The sequence below is a fragment of the Desmodus rotundus genome, chromosome 2 (genome assembly GCF_022682495.2).
Source record: "Desmodus rotundus isolate HL8 chromosome 2, HLdesRot8A.1, whole genome shotgun sequence".
Lineage (NCBI taxonomy): Eukaryota > Metazoa > Chordata > Mammalia > Chiroptera > Phyllostomidae > Desmodus > Desmodus rotundus.
In genome coordinates, this window is record NC_071388.1 from 173,019,697 (window position 1) to 173,034,969 (window position 15,273).

Genomic DNA, 15,273 nt, shown 5'->3' on the forward strand with positions numbered 1-15,273 from the left:
TATAGGTATAGAAAGGAGAGGACTAGTTTGAGAAATATTTAGGTGGTAAGATAGGTAAAATTTGGTGGTAAGCTGTAGAGAGTAAGGAGAATTTCTAGAATGACTTCAAGGTTTCTAATTTTGCCTTGTGAGACTGGATGAGCATGGCCTTTGGAGTCAAACATACCGTAGTGTGCAGGTGTACATCTGTCACTAGTTGGGTGATCTTAAACAAGTTACTAAGCTTTTAAATCCCATTTGTGATAGAGGAATGATAATATCTGTAGGGGTGTTGTGAGGACTAAAAAGGATTATATGTATGAGGAGGGACTCCCAAAAACCAGAATTTGTTTATAAAGAATTGTGTATTTATTCTCTCATGTTTAAACTTCAGTCACCTTCAAAGTACTGTCCATTTGATGCAATACACCTATTGAGATGTTTTTTCCACTGCTCAAAACTGTTTTTGAACTTGTCAGTCAATTTCAATGCCTTTTAGTGCTTCTGCCGTTTTTTGTTTCACCTCTTCCAGATGGGCAAGACATTTCCCTTTGAAGAGTTTTTTCATTCGGGAAAACAAAACATAGTATCTCTGGGTGAGATAGGGCAAATAGGGAGGATGGGACACTGGAGTGGGGAGTGGGGCTCATGCTGTTTTTTATCAAAAACTGCTGAACACTCTGTGTGGTGTGGAAGGAATGCTTGTAAATCAATTACCCTGTAATGGGCAAGCATGTTGAAAGAGTCTTCAAAAAAAATTTAGTGAAGCCTAATGCAGCCTCTCACAACAAGGCCAGTTGGTACACTGACACAGATGAGTTCCTAGAACACTTACTTAGTGAGGGAAGCCTGTACTACTAGGGGCCTTCCCTCTAGAAGATAATTTTGGGTTTTTTCTGGGTCCCTCCTTATATAAAGTTGTTTGTGTTAGCTACACAAGTAACTTTAGGAGGAAATGAAGGTGCAAATAGGATGAGACTGCTGGCAAAGAAAGAATGAAATTTTTGACCTTGGTCACCAAGATCAGTGCATTATTAAGAGAAATAACAAAATTTAGTGGAAGGTGTGGGGAGGGAAGCAGGAAGATAAGTTCTGTTTTAGAAATATGTATTTTGAAGTGGCAGTGACACTGATTGTTAGAAATGCCTGTCTTGGGAAGAAAGATTTCTTTTGGTGATACAGATTTAGGTATCTGTAACTGAGGCTTCGAGTTTTAAGATGTCTAAGAAGAGAAGAGAAGGATTGGGGTATGCCCATATTTCTGGGTGGAGAGTGAAGAAAACATGAAAAGATCAAAGAGGTGTAGATGGAAAGATCCTTGAGAATTTGGGAGCGTCATCAGTGTTGTGCTTTGGAACGTAATTGGAAACTTGAAGAGAATCCTGACAATGGTTGTAGTATAAGCCATTTTACAAGAGTTTTAGAAGGGACTTGGTGAAAGGGAAATGGTGATAGGGAATATAGATTACTTATTCAAGTTCTGGCTTTAGAAAGAAAGGGAGGATGGTAATTATTGGGATAAAAGTGTTGAGGAAAGAATTTTTGTTTTTTTATTGTATTTTGTTGACTATGCTGTTACAGTTGCCCCAATTTTCCCCGCTTTGTCCTCCATCCAGCACCGCCCACTCACTCAGGCAGTCCCCACACCATTGTTCATGTCCATGGTTCATTGTATGGATTCTTTGACTGCTCCCTTTCCTATACTGTACTTCATATCCACATGGCTGTTCTATAATTACCTATTTGTACTTCCTAATCCCCTCACCTCTTCCCCTTCCATACCCCCCCCCATCTGGCAACCATCAAAACATTCTCTGTATCCCTGATTCTGTCTCTCTTGTTGTTTGTTTAGTTTTTTTTTTTAGATTCAGTTGTTGAAGATATGTATTTATTGTCATTTTATTGTTCATAGTTTTGATCTTTTTCTTAAATGGGTCCCTTTAACATTTCATATAATAATGGTTGTGATGATGAAGTCCTTTAGTTTTTTTCTTTTCTGGGAACCTATTTATCTGCCCTCCAATTCTAAATGCTATCTTTGCTGGGTATAGCAATTTTGGCTGTAGGTCCCTGCTTTTCATGACTTGACATACTTCTTCCCAGTCCCTTCTAGAATGCTAAGTTTCTTTTGAGAAATTAGCTGACAGTCTTATGAAAACTCTTCTGTAGTTAACTAACTTCTTTTGCTGCTTTTAAGATTCTCTTTTTATCTTTAACCTTTGGCATTTTAATTATGATGTGTCTTGGAGTGGGCCTCTTTGCATCCATCTTGTTGGGACTCTATGCTTCCTGGACTTGCATGTCTGTTTTCCTTCACCAGATTAGGGAAGTCTCCTTTCATTATTTTTTCAAACAGATTTCCAATTTCTTGCTCTGTCTGTTCTCCTTTTGGCACTCCTATGATGCGAATGTGGTACCTCTTGAAGTTGTTCCAGAGGCTGCTTACACTATCCTCATCTTAAAGGATTCTTTCTTCTCCTCATCCTCCTCTTCCTTCCTCCTCCTTCCTCTTCCTCTTTCTTCTTCTTTACTGCTTTTGCTTCTTTATGTTCCAAATCATTGATTTGATTCTCAGTTTCATCCACTCTCCTGTTGTTTCCCTATAAATTGTTCTTTATTTCAATTTGTGTATTCTCCATCTCTGACTGGATCTGTTTTATGCTGTTGAGGTCCTCACTAAATTCCTTGAGCATCCTTATAACCTTATAATCTGTATCTGATAGATCGCTTATCTCTATTTTGTTTAGTTCTTTTTCTGGAGTTTTGATCTGTTCTTTCATTTTGGACATGTTTCTTTGTCTCCTTATTTTGGCAGCCTCCCTGTGTTTGTTTCTATGTATTAGGTAGAGCTGCTATGACTTCCTGTCTTGGTAGCATGGCCTAATTTAGTAGGTGTCCTGTAGGGTCCAGTGGCACGACCTCCCCTATCACCGAAGCTGGGCACTCGAGGTGTGCCCTTGTGTGGGCTGAGTATATTGTCCTCGTATGGTTGAGCCTCGATTGCTGTTGGGCAGTCAGTGGGAGAGATTTACATAAGCCAGTTAGCTACAAGGACTGGGTGTGACCACTGGCCACCAACCTCTACCCTCTGGAGGATCAGTTGTGCAGGGATAGGGTGGTGGTGTTCTGACATGGCCTGAAGCTGGCCACTGGGTGCAAATGCTCTGGGGTTTCGCAGATGGTACAGGCCAAGGTCAGCCCCCACCTGTGTTTTGCCTGGGGCCACCTTGCCTCAGCTATAAAACAGTCTGAGATGGCTGCTACTTGTGCTGGGCTTGAAGATTCCCAGGCAAAGCCAAGCTGTGAATCTAGGCTGGTTGCTCCTAGTGCCAGATCTGGGGCCACTTAGCAAGAGGTACAGGGACTATGGACTCACTGGGGCTGGCTGTTGCTTATTTGATCTGTTGCTTATGTGATAGGATTTAGGAAGTTGTGAAGGATGAGTCAAGGCCGTCCATTCATATGGAAAAGTCATGGTTAACAGCCTGTGTTGGCCTATAAGTTGGGTGGAACAGAGTCTCTGGGGATCTCCAGGGCAGACAAAGAGTGTTAGCCAGGTTGATGGAGTCTCAGATATGGCCCCAGCCTGCTGGCTCTGTGGCTCTCTGGGGGGAAGGTTCAGAAATAGGACATTGGCCTTTGCCCACCTTTCTGTCTGGGAAAAAGCTTTCCCCCAGCTCCCACCTTGATGCCAGACACTTCAGTTACTGCCTGTATGCCATCGGTGCCCTTCAGGCTGCTACCCCAATACTAGATCTCAGAGGGAGTGAGTCTGAATAAGTCCAATTTGGGTTCTTTAAGGGGAGCTGCTTGGGATTCCAGAAGTTTCTTTATCAACTCAACTCCCACTGGTTTTTGCTGCCAGAAGTTGTGGAGACGTAATCTTCTTGGGCTGGGGGGCCTGGTGTGGGTCTGGGACTCCTTGCTCCTGAGATATCCCTCCCAAATTTTTATCCACCATATGTGGATGTGGGACCAGCCAGTTCAGCTTCTCCGCCCCCTCTACCCATCTGAATGGATGCGTTTTTTTTAATTCCATAGTTGTCAGACTTCCATTAAACTCTTTTTCTGACGGTTCTGAGTGATGGTTGTTCTATATTTTAGTTGTAATTTTAATGTGGTTGGTTGAGGTGGTGAGTTGTATTTACCTACACCTCCATCTTGACTGGAAGTTCTCTGTTTTTGCTGTCAAGTCCAAGATGTCTGTGGGAGGGCTGGATAAAGAAGTTAGGTGTAAGTGTTAGTTTAGGAGGAAGAGACATTGACCTGAGACTGAGGGAAGAAGAGTATGGGTACAGTACAGGCATTTTAAGAAACCAGAAGACAAAATGGGGTGGAGGAAAGAAGGTGTATATGAAGATAGAGTTCATGCTACCTTGATCTCAGTAAACTAGAAGAATCAGGAAGATTGGGATCAAATTAGAAACTGGGTAGGGGGGAACAGGAGGGTGATAGAAGACTTTGAGGAGGGATTGTAGAGAACGAGACAGTGATGGTGAGATTAATGAAGAGATTGCCCAGAAAGAGTGAGGGTTGAGGTGAGGCTAGGTTTATACCCCAAAGCTTGATTGATCAGTATTTTTCTTAGATCCTTGGGATTCTCAAACTAAGGTAGACATCTTCTTGAACATAAGCTTAACCTAATGCTGGCCCCTTTCAGGGTAGGGAGAAGAAATCCATTTAGAAGAGGAACTCAATTTAGTTCAGGTATACTGTGATCTTTTAACATATATATGCCAAACACTATAATAAGTATCTTATTTACTTCTTACCACAACCATACGATAATCATCATTACCTCCATTTTGTAGATTAGATGAGTTTTAGACTTCAATTCCTGCAGCATTATATAGCTATTAGTATAAGGGCCAGGATAGAATCAAAAGCAATATAATTTCGGAAGCTGCTCTTTTAAGTACCTTAACCAGCACTGTCCAATAGAACTGTAATGTAAGCCACACATATAATTTTAAATTTTCTAGTAGGCACATTAAAAAGTGCAAAAAAATAAAGTAAAATTATTTTTAATGTTTATTGTAACAGTATATCCAGAGCATTATTTGATCCTATAATCAATGTAAAAAATAATAAATTAATTTTTTATAATGATTTTGAAATCCAGACTGTGTTAACATGTCTCAATTTGGAGTAGTCACATTTCAAGGGCTCATGTGGCTAGTGGCTACCATATTGGACAAAGCAGCTCTATACCCTTCGACCTGAGACCAGTCTGAAGCTTGGGGACAGTGCAGAGGGTGCCTCTTGCTTATGATAGCCTTACTTGGTGTGAATGTTAAGGTAGTGAAGTAACCTGACTATCCACTGTTTTCCTGAGTTACTGGGAAACCCTCCCAACCCTTGAAAACCTTTGAGAGGTAGTTGTTCACAGCTATTTTCCTTAAAACTGGGTATCTTTCAAGCTGAGTCAAATATATAATTAGAAGGTAATTGTTAGGATTAAAAAAGAATTCCCAGTATTTGTGTACATAATCAACTATCACCATCATACAGAACATGTTATATATGCTTTTTTATTTGATCCTCATAACAGACATTATCTCCACTTATACTGGTGATGAATTGATTTTATAGAGGGATTTAAGTGATTTGCTTCAGTTTATGTGTAATAAAGATGAACCCCAAAACCTGTATTTTTAAACTCTGGTCTTAGGGGAAAAAAGAGGACACGTCATCAATGTGTGGTTGCCTCTCACGCGCTGCCTGGTAGGGACCTGGCCCACAACCCAGGCATGTGCCCTAGACTGGAAATCAAACCAGGGACCCTTTGATTTTCAGGCTGGCACTCAGTGCACTGAATCACACCAGCCAGGGCACCCTGCATATTTTACATGTGAGATGTTCATACAAGATTTTTTTTTTGTTCTTTGTTTGAAAGGGTTTCATAGCTAAAACAATTACTGGCAGAGAGATTTTGGGTGTATGGGTTGGATTGGCATGTAAAGGAACTTGAATACCAGCACAGAGATTTGAGCTTTATCATATTTTGGCTTTGGGGAGCTACATGATTAGAATGTTTTAGAGTAGTGTAGAGTTACCTGTTATGTCTGGGATATGACTAATTCAGATTAACAGTAATTCTAGGGTCTAGATATCCTAACTCCAAAACAGCTCTATAGTTGAACCAAGACATTGTAACTCATCAAAACATATGGATGACTAGTGCCGTTTCAGCAAGACTCCCAGGAAAGCACATGACTGCCATCTGCATCCCAAAGTGACAGTACCATTGGTCATTCCTAGCCAGGCAGATCACATAGCACAGTCATTGTAGCACAGTTGTGCTTATCCTTCAGTTATTACCATAACGTGATTTACCAACTAACTTCTCTGTGCCTTTAGTCTTATAAAATGGAGATGGTAATGACATCAATTTCAAAGAGTATTTTTAAGAAATATTATGATTTAATACTGTATGTGCTTACAATAGAGCTAGGCATACAGTGAGTCTCTAAGTGTGAGCTGATGTTACTATTATGGGTGTTGTTAGTTCTTTTAGGAATATTTAATAGTTTTTGTTTTTTACAACTTACATTTATCTTCTAGCTACTCTGCTAAAAGCTAGAATGAAACAGCTACCTGCAGCAACAGTCCGCCTCCTTTCAAGTTCCCAGACAATCACTTCAGTGGTCAGTGTTGTAAAAGAGCTCATTGAAAACTCCTTGGATGCAGGAGCCACAAGCTTAGATGTTAAACTGGTGAGTGTCTCTGAGAAGCCAAATATCTTTAAAGCAAAAAAAGGCTGGACAGATATTTTCTCCTTACATCTAATACCTTTTCTTTATGTGTACCAGTAAATTATTTGGAGGACTTTGGACCTTTTGTCTTATTTAATAGTAAATTCTTAAAAGTAAATTTTAATTTAAATCAACATTAGTAACACTAAATTATGAAAGAAAACTTCATATTTAGGACTCCATTACATGAATTTAATTTGTCTATTTTCTACCAATGTTTATCCTAGGTTATTAGCATATATTTATTTGTGGATTCTTACTTGCATTTAATTTTTTCTGCCTAATCTTATTTCAGAACTGATTTCTTTGTTGCTTCATAGTTTTTCCACTTTTCAATTTAAGTGCTATATATTAATTTGAGTTAATATGACATGACAGTCATAATTTATTACAATTGTTTTGCATGTTTATCTCACCTATTATAAATTACTACTTACAGAGGCAAGGTCTATGTTTTTTTCATTTTTTTGTCTACTGTATCTGGCCAATACCTGCTATGTAAATGGTATATAAATAGTGCATAGGTCGTGAATAAATTTGTTTGAGGGAATGTAAGAATATATTTTTGTAATCTAATTATCAAATATTTATTTCCATTATTTCTAATAGTACAGTATTAGAAATAATACTGATACAAATATGTAGATTTATGTCTTATAAAATCCTTATAAAAACTCTGAGTTAGCTACTACTATACCCATTTTACAAATAATTAAGGCTCTGAGAACTTGCTCAAAGTCAGTTTGTAAGTAGGGGAGCTGAGATTGGAATTCAGGTCTTTCTGACTCTAAAACCCTTTTAAGATCTTTCCTGTATGCCACTGGTTCTCACAATGTTTGGGTGCATCATACTAATTTAGAGAAGTTTGTTACTGGGCCCCAGAATTTCAGATTCTAGGTGGGGTCCACGAATTTGCATTTCTAACAGATTTCTAGTTGTTGCTGAGAACTGCTATTCTATACCATATCAAACCTGTATTTTGTTTTTAAATATAAGCTTTATTAACATGAAAAAATTTATTAAACCCAAAGAAAGGCAGTTTATTTTTTTTGGAAATTTCCTGTATGCACTTTAGTCTGATTCTAATACAATTGATAGTAATTAAATAGGATTAAATAATTATGTCTGACATTTCACTTACGAATCTTAGGCAGACAAACATATCTTGTCTGGAAGAAAAACAGTTTTTAAAAATCATGTTACAAAGCCAACAAACAGAAGTCCTCTTAAAAAAGTAAATGGAAGTACAAATTTTTATCTATGTATTTTATTCCCTTGACATTTATCAGTTTCTCTATCTCTGCTTTGTAGAGTTTTAAACAATTGTGTTGCTATACAAAATAAGGCCTGTTTTATGGTTTTATACAGTAATAATTATACTGGCTAGGAATGTTTTCCTAATTAGTTAATCAGGTTGACATTTTTTAAAACATTTGAAACAGATCTTTGTGTTTCTCAGCTGACTAGAGTTCTTATTTATATTGAAAGATTTGCATTTCTGTAGTTAATGATTTAGATTGAAGAGAGATGAAGAACTAAATCTTGGGTGCTTTCCCTCAACACCTTGTGTGTCTATTTTATCTAAAAAGTACTGACATAAATAGTATTAAATAATAATAGGTTATTAAATAACCAGAGTCATTGTAATTGTGGGAAGATTTTATTCCCTTTAAAATTTGCATCTGTGGTCATACACATAAAACTTAGTGAAATCAAGTTTATGATAGAAGTTTAGTATCAAATTTAGAATATGGTATTTATGGAAAGTGTGATCACTATAGGAATTTAGATTTTGTTATGTTGTGTATGCATATTTTTAGTATTAGAAAACAAATACTAAGCTATGAATTCAGGGTTTTTTCCTTGATTTTTCAAATTCAAAACTCACTGAGATTGCCAAATTAGATACATTTTCTCAGCAGTTTCCTGTTAGGCCACTACACAGAAAGAAAATTAAAGTATAATGTAAATATTTAAATTTCTTAGGAAAACAGTAAGTAGTTCAAGGGAGAACGTATTAAAAACCCAGGTTGAAGAATGATAAGTGCTAGACTCTTGGTGTTATTTTTGTTAGTTATGGTGGTGTCTTATTTGTTTGAGAGATTGTGTGTACAGAGGTATTTATAATTTAGAGGAATCTTTTGGTCAAGTTTTGGTGTGAATTTAAACATGATACCTATGATACTAAGACAATTCAAGGGAACTTTAAAGATCAGACTGATTTTTCTTATTTTATAGGTGAATCTGAGTCCTAGGAAAATGAGGAACTTGCCCATAGTACCATAACTAGGAGATAGTAGACTTAAGAAATTAAACTCTTACTTCCTTAAAATTAGGTTTCCATAAAAGATAAATAAACGTTATTCCACTTGTGCTTCTGTTTCTAAATATTGTTAACAGTTTAATGTCTATATACTAAAAGTGTTTCTTTAACTTTGTATAGGAGAATTATGGATTTGATAAAATTGAAGTGCGAGACAATGGTGAAGGTATCAAGGCCACTGACACACCTGTAATGGCAGTGAAGTACTATACCTCAAAAATAAGTAGTCATGAAGATCTTGAAAATTTGACAACTTACGGTTTTCGTGGTGAAGCCTTGGGATCAATATGTTGTGTAGCGGAGGTAAGGTAATTTATATTGACTCTTAGTGATTTTATAATCACAGAATATTAGAATTAAGAAAAACTAAACCAGTATTTGGCAAAGAATGTTTTTTTTTTTTAATGTGAACATACATAACATAAAACTTACCATTTTAACCATTTTTTAAATTAAATTTATTGGGATAACATTGGTTAGTAACATAAAAATTTCAGGTGTTCAATTTTAGAACATTTGGGTATTCTATTGTATGCTTACCACCTGAATTCTAGTCTTCTTCCATCACCGTTTTAACCATTTTATAGTGTACAATTGAGCGACAGTAAGTACATACATTCACATTGCGTGCAGCCATTACCACCATCCGAATCCAGAACTTTTTCATCTCAACTCTGCCACCATTCTCCTTTCAGCCTGTCCCCTGATAACAACTATATTTCTCTCTCTCTGAATTTGACCATTCTGGGTACTCCACATAAGTGGAATCATGCAATATTTGTCCTTTTATGTCTGGCTTATTTCACTTAGTTTAATGTCTCCAAAGTTTGTGCATATAACATAAATCAGAATTTCATCTTTTCTTAAAGTTGATAATATTTCATTGTATGCTTAAAACATGTTCTGTTTATCCACTCATCTGTTGATGGACATTTGGGTTGTTTCCACCTTTCAGCTACTATTATGAATAATACAACTATGAATATTGGTATACTAAGTAAGATCTGTTTGAGTTCCTGCTTTCACTTCTTTTCAGTATATGAAATATGTCCAGAAGGTATCCAGCCATGTAACATGAAAAATAGAGACATTTATTGAAAAAAAATAACAAGATACAAGAAACACTGTATGTGGGACAATGATGCCTCAGTTCCCTTCACAGTAGGCACCTTGGGACCTCACATAGTGCTCCCAATTGCCATCAGCTACCCTGTTGTATTTTCCTGAATCTTGTTGACAGTCAAATCTTTTTTCTCTCAAAGGTGATTTTAGTTTTGGGAAAAGCCGGAAGTCACTGGACACCAAATCTGGGCTATAGGGAGGCTGAGCCACCTGGGTGATTTGATGTTTCACCAGAAAACACTGCGCAAGGTGTGATGCGTAAGCCAGTGTGTTGTCATTGTGAAGTTGCCAATCATCAGTTGCCCATAGCTGCAGCCTTTTGAATCATCTGAATAGTTTCCATGGATGACTGTTCAAGCTTAATGCAAAATTTGATACAGATTTGTTGCTCAACTTGCTCAGTCATTTTGAATACGTCAGCCACACGGTACACATGCACACTCAATGGCATCTACTGCTCCTACTGACTAGTACAATAAAGTTGTCATTTTTCATACATGCGCATTCCAGTCCACTCATCTTGGCTGGCAGGTTACATCAACGTTGTGCAAAATGTTCTTATGTTAACAATGGCTAGACTTTTTCTGGACAGACCTCATACACCCAAAAGTGGAATTTCTGGGTCATGTGGTAATTCTGTTTAATTTTTTGAGAATGGCAAAGTGTGTGTTGCAGTGTTTTTATTTAGAAGAGGAAAAAAGTGTTTCAGTGGCCCATTGGCTTGAAAAAAATGTATTCGATAAAATTAAACAGTTATCTCAACAATAAGCACTTTTCAGAGCCTTAACTATATTAAAGCATATTGTGAATGTCTAAGGCTGGTGGTTTACAGTAGGTACATTTCCATGCCACCTACTTGACTATGAAACCCTTTTATTGACAAGCATATCACTATTTCTATTGTTGTTCTGTGGAATACACTCTGGAAATACCAATCTACTCAGTACAGATAATTAGATTGTGTCCTAGAGATGTAATTGAGTTGGCTTAACCCCCTAGTGAGAGTCAGAGTGGACCCTAGAATTTTGCTGTCCTGGCTGATGGTTAGGTGATTTCAGTGTTTACAAAACCCCGAGTTCAGTGCCTGACCCACTTGATTGCTGAGTACCAATTGTACAGTGCCTGTCCCTGCAAGAGATTGTTCAACTAGTTTGTGGCAAAGCTCATCTAGAACCTTCATTTGCATGTACTTCTGTTATGTTTTGTCACATTACTCTTTGTGCTGTACTATTTGCCTGTTTTATAGAGCGATAGTGTGTGTGTGCTAGTGAGAGACATGGTAATTGTGAGTGTCTTTTTAAGTAACTAAGTTTGTCCAGAGGTCGTGTAAACCTTCATTTGTGCTTAGGCTGCACACCCTATTTAGGTGAGAATTTTCAGGGGCAATAAAATGATCGGATTTTATACCTGTTGTCTGTGAAAAGTATCATTGACACGACACATTGTTTCTGTCTCCTTATCTAGTCTCTGGATACCTATTTGGTAGCCTAGTCTCCCCAGCACTGATACATTCTCCAGGCTTATTGTGATCTTCCCTCTGCTCTTCTGCCTGTAGAGTATTGCCGTAGGGTAGGTTTTCTCCATTTTTTGTGGATAGGATCCCAGCTAGGTATTCATTTACTCTTTGATAGTGAGGTTCTGTAAGGTGGTGCCTAATTAAGAAGGAAAAATTGTGGGTGGGAGAGGAGGTGGAGTTTAGAAGTAGCTGATTTTGCTGTTCTAGCACAGAGGATGGTAGGCCCTTGCTTAGAAGTAAGGTGTTCAGACATCACTAAAGGAGGAAAGACTGTCGTTCCTTAAGTGCACTCTTCTTAAAACTTTTATCCCAAAACTAGCATACACTGTGCTTCTGCTATTTTTCTTAGCACTTGATTTATTTAAACTTCACTGAGCCTCAAAGAGATTTTAGGGAAGAGTGAGTAGAGGGTACAATTGGGCATTGCCTGTCATTTTCCCCAGAGACTGTATATGGGAACCTATAGCACTGGGATCTTGAAGAAAGAACCTGTTTTAAAAGTGGGATGGGATCTGTACTAGTACTAGTAGCTCCCGCTACTAGTACTCTGAAGCTCCCAGTACTACTACTATTGTTTAAGTTCTTGGTGGCTATTTTAGAAATCATATAATTTGTTTGGTAACATAATATTTGATTTTTTTAGCTGTTGTCCCAATTTGGTAGGATGTCTTTAAGCTTTATTTTGGCATATATAATTTAGCATTTCTGTATTTTCCAAGAACGTTTCAGAACTGAAATTAGTCATTATTGGCTTTGTCTGCTAGGTGGCAGCACTATACTTAGTCTTTTAAAGTATATTGCACAAAGGCCATATGATTTATCCAAATCTACACTGTAGTTCTGGTTTTAGATGGCTGTCTTGCAAGTCCTTATCCAGTGGTACTCTCTGTTTTGTTTCTTTGTTTGATTAGTTGAACCCACTTGATACCTATTTTTATCATTTTGTCTTTTGTTTCATTTTTGGGGTATTTGAATGCCTTGACTATAAATACTTAAAATAATGTTTGCTCTTGAAAATTATAAAAGGAGTAAAAGAATTGTCAAAGTATCACAATAATAGAAAACTATAAATTTAAAAAATTATGTTCAGTTTTCACAATGCAATGTCAAATCTTTGTAGAAAATATTAACAAAATTTTGTGTAATCTCTATGCTTTAAATCTTTGGGGGAACCACACACAGATACATGTGTTATGAATTTTTGTAAATGTATACTCTGGATCCAGGTACAGACTTTTCTCAGCACCCCTGAAGGTTTTCTCATGCCCCCTCACAGTCAGTAGTCCTCAAAGTAGTTGCTGTTCTAGCCTATATCAACATAGATTAGGTCTACCTGTTTTTGAACTGGATCTAAATGGAATCTTAAGGTATGTATTATTTTTTTATGACAAAATTTTTTATGATGATTTAGGTTTGAAAGCCAAAGGAAATACAGAACTTTGGTGGTAGTAGTAATGGACCCTAGTCACTGCCCAGAACCCCATTTCTGGAGTGAGCACTCATTTTCCCAGCTACTAAGAGTATTGGTGACTGAATGCTCACAGCTAAGTCTCCCTCTGGAGTTTGCCCCTTACCTTAGCTAAAGAGAGTTACCTTACTCATGGCATAGAGGGCACCCACATCCAATGACTGGTTGATAAGGGGTTGTAAAGGCTCCATTCCAATTCACAACCCTGCCATACTATCTGTGCTCAAGAGTGTCCCCCTGGGTTCAGCCAAGGCCTTTTGACTATGGCACAGCCTCACTTCTCTTTCTACTGTGTCCCCATGGGAGATCATCCTAGGAGCACTCCCCAGTAACTGCCCACGCTAGTCTCCATCTCAGTCTACCTCATGTATAAGCCATTCTACAATGAGGTTTTATGGTTCAGTTTCATAATACTGATAAGGAAACTGAGGTCTTTTGAAGACCAAATGCCAATTCTTCTCACACCAGCTTCAAAACAGTCTCATAATCAGTTGGCTAATATTTCATTGTGTGCAGGGTGCTGTGCTAAGTAGTTTAGTTCAGAGGAACTGTGTATAGTGAAGTAAAAATGGAATATGAAAATTGTAATATGGTCTGTTAGGGTACAAACTTGCTGTCTTCTCAGATTGCTAACCACCTGAATAAAGTGCCTATAAAGATTCAAAAGAAAGAAAGAAAATTGTGACTTATTTTTGGGTACATAGCGTGTTGATGGTGAAACCAAGAATTCAGTTCCAATTTCATGCTTCCCAGTGCTGCATTTTCCACAGTAGGTCATGCTGCCTTCTTATTAGTGTTAGAAAGGTATTCGTAAATTTAAATTCCCTCATATTTAAATAATAAATATCCCAGTCCTGCAATGGTAAGCTCAATAGATAAGTTATTTGGAGAAGTCAAGTTGAAACTTATGTGGGGAGGATTCTGAATAGTGTTTCAGAAATGCAGAAAGCAATATATGCTTGTTAAGGTCAATTACATTTAAAAATAAATACTGTTGTTACTCAGGAAGAATTAATGAGTGCTTTTTGGGGGAAAAATTCACTTTTTAAACTTAATATTCTTCATCACTCAAGTGAAGTTTCATTTATAGAAGTTGCATATTTATTTTAAGGCTCCAATTTATTTTGCAAATTTTTGGCTACAGATTGCAATTACATAATAAAAATTAATGATTTGGTTATTTTATCTGCCAAAGTAACTGATGCTGATAATATTAAAGTCATACAGATATAAATCATCTCAGGCTCATTAGATTGATAATACAGGGAGGGGCAAAAGTAGGTGTATGGTTGTGAGCAGGAAACACAGTTTATCTTCTGTTATCATCTATTAATAACTTACCACTGTCCACACAAACAGCTGTAAACATATTTTTGCCCCAATGTATATGTAATTGGGGTACTGTTTTGTCACAATATTAACCAGCTATTCCCCAAAATTCCAATTGTTGAAATTACTTTTCGTTAGATCATTTTAAAGGTGATAAAAATTTTAGCTATAAAAAGAAAAATCTAGACTTTCAGCAAAATTGGCCAGAGAAATTTAAAATACATGTAATTCTTTACTCTTTATACACTTTAAAAGAATGGGCAGTTTTCTAGTTTGTCAATAATAAAATGACTTTCAATCTTAGAATCAAACAGTCCACAATTGTAAAACACTCTCTTTATATCTACAGGGTATCCTATTGGTATTTTAAAATGGAATTACTGATTTCATAATCTATGATGAATGTACAGTGACTGGCAGAAATTCACTGATGTGGTTTTCTTTAAATGATATCATCAAGCATAACTTCTGTTGAGCTTTATTGTTGTTTGTAAAGTAATAATTTTGATACGTTTGTCATTCTTCAGTGTTAATTTGTAGTACTAATTATTAAGCATACTGAATAGAATGAACTCTAGAGTGAAAATTCTGTTTTAACCTATTCGTTAAATTTTTCTGTGAATACTGTATATATTGTTCCTGTCACATAATGAAACAGTAAAAATGTTTTATTTCTTTATAAGCAGGTAAGTCATATATATTATATTAAAAATAATATTTTCCTCCAAAGAAGTGTTTAAAAAACTCATACAAATTTTTTGAACTGAATTTTAAATGGAGG

General features: G+C 36.8%; 1 protein-coding gene across 1 annotated transcript in view; it reads left to right on the plus strand.

The window, feature by feature from the left end:
* Window positions 1–15,273, plus strand: part of PMS1 (PMS1 homolog 1, mismatch repair system component) — a 73,174-nt gene that overhangs the window by 1,795 nt on the left and 56,106 nt on the right. The window contains exons 2-3 of the mRNA XM_024563996.3: window positions 6,544–6,695; window positions 9,178–9,360. Coding sequence (XP_024419764.2) covers window positions 6,564–6,695; window positions 9,178–9,360 — 315 coding nt within the window. The 5' untranslated portion in view covers window positions 6,544–6,563. The remainder of the gene's footprint in view (window positions 1–6,543; window positions 6,696–9,177; window positions 9,361–15,273) is intronic.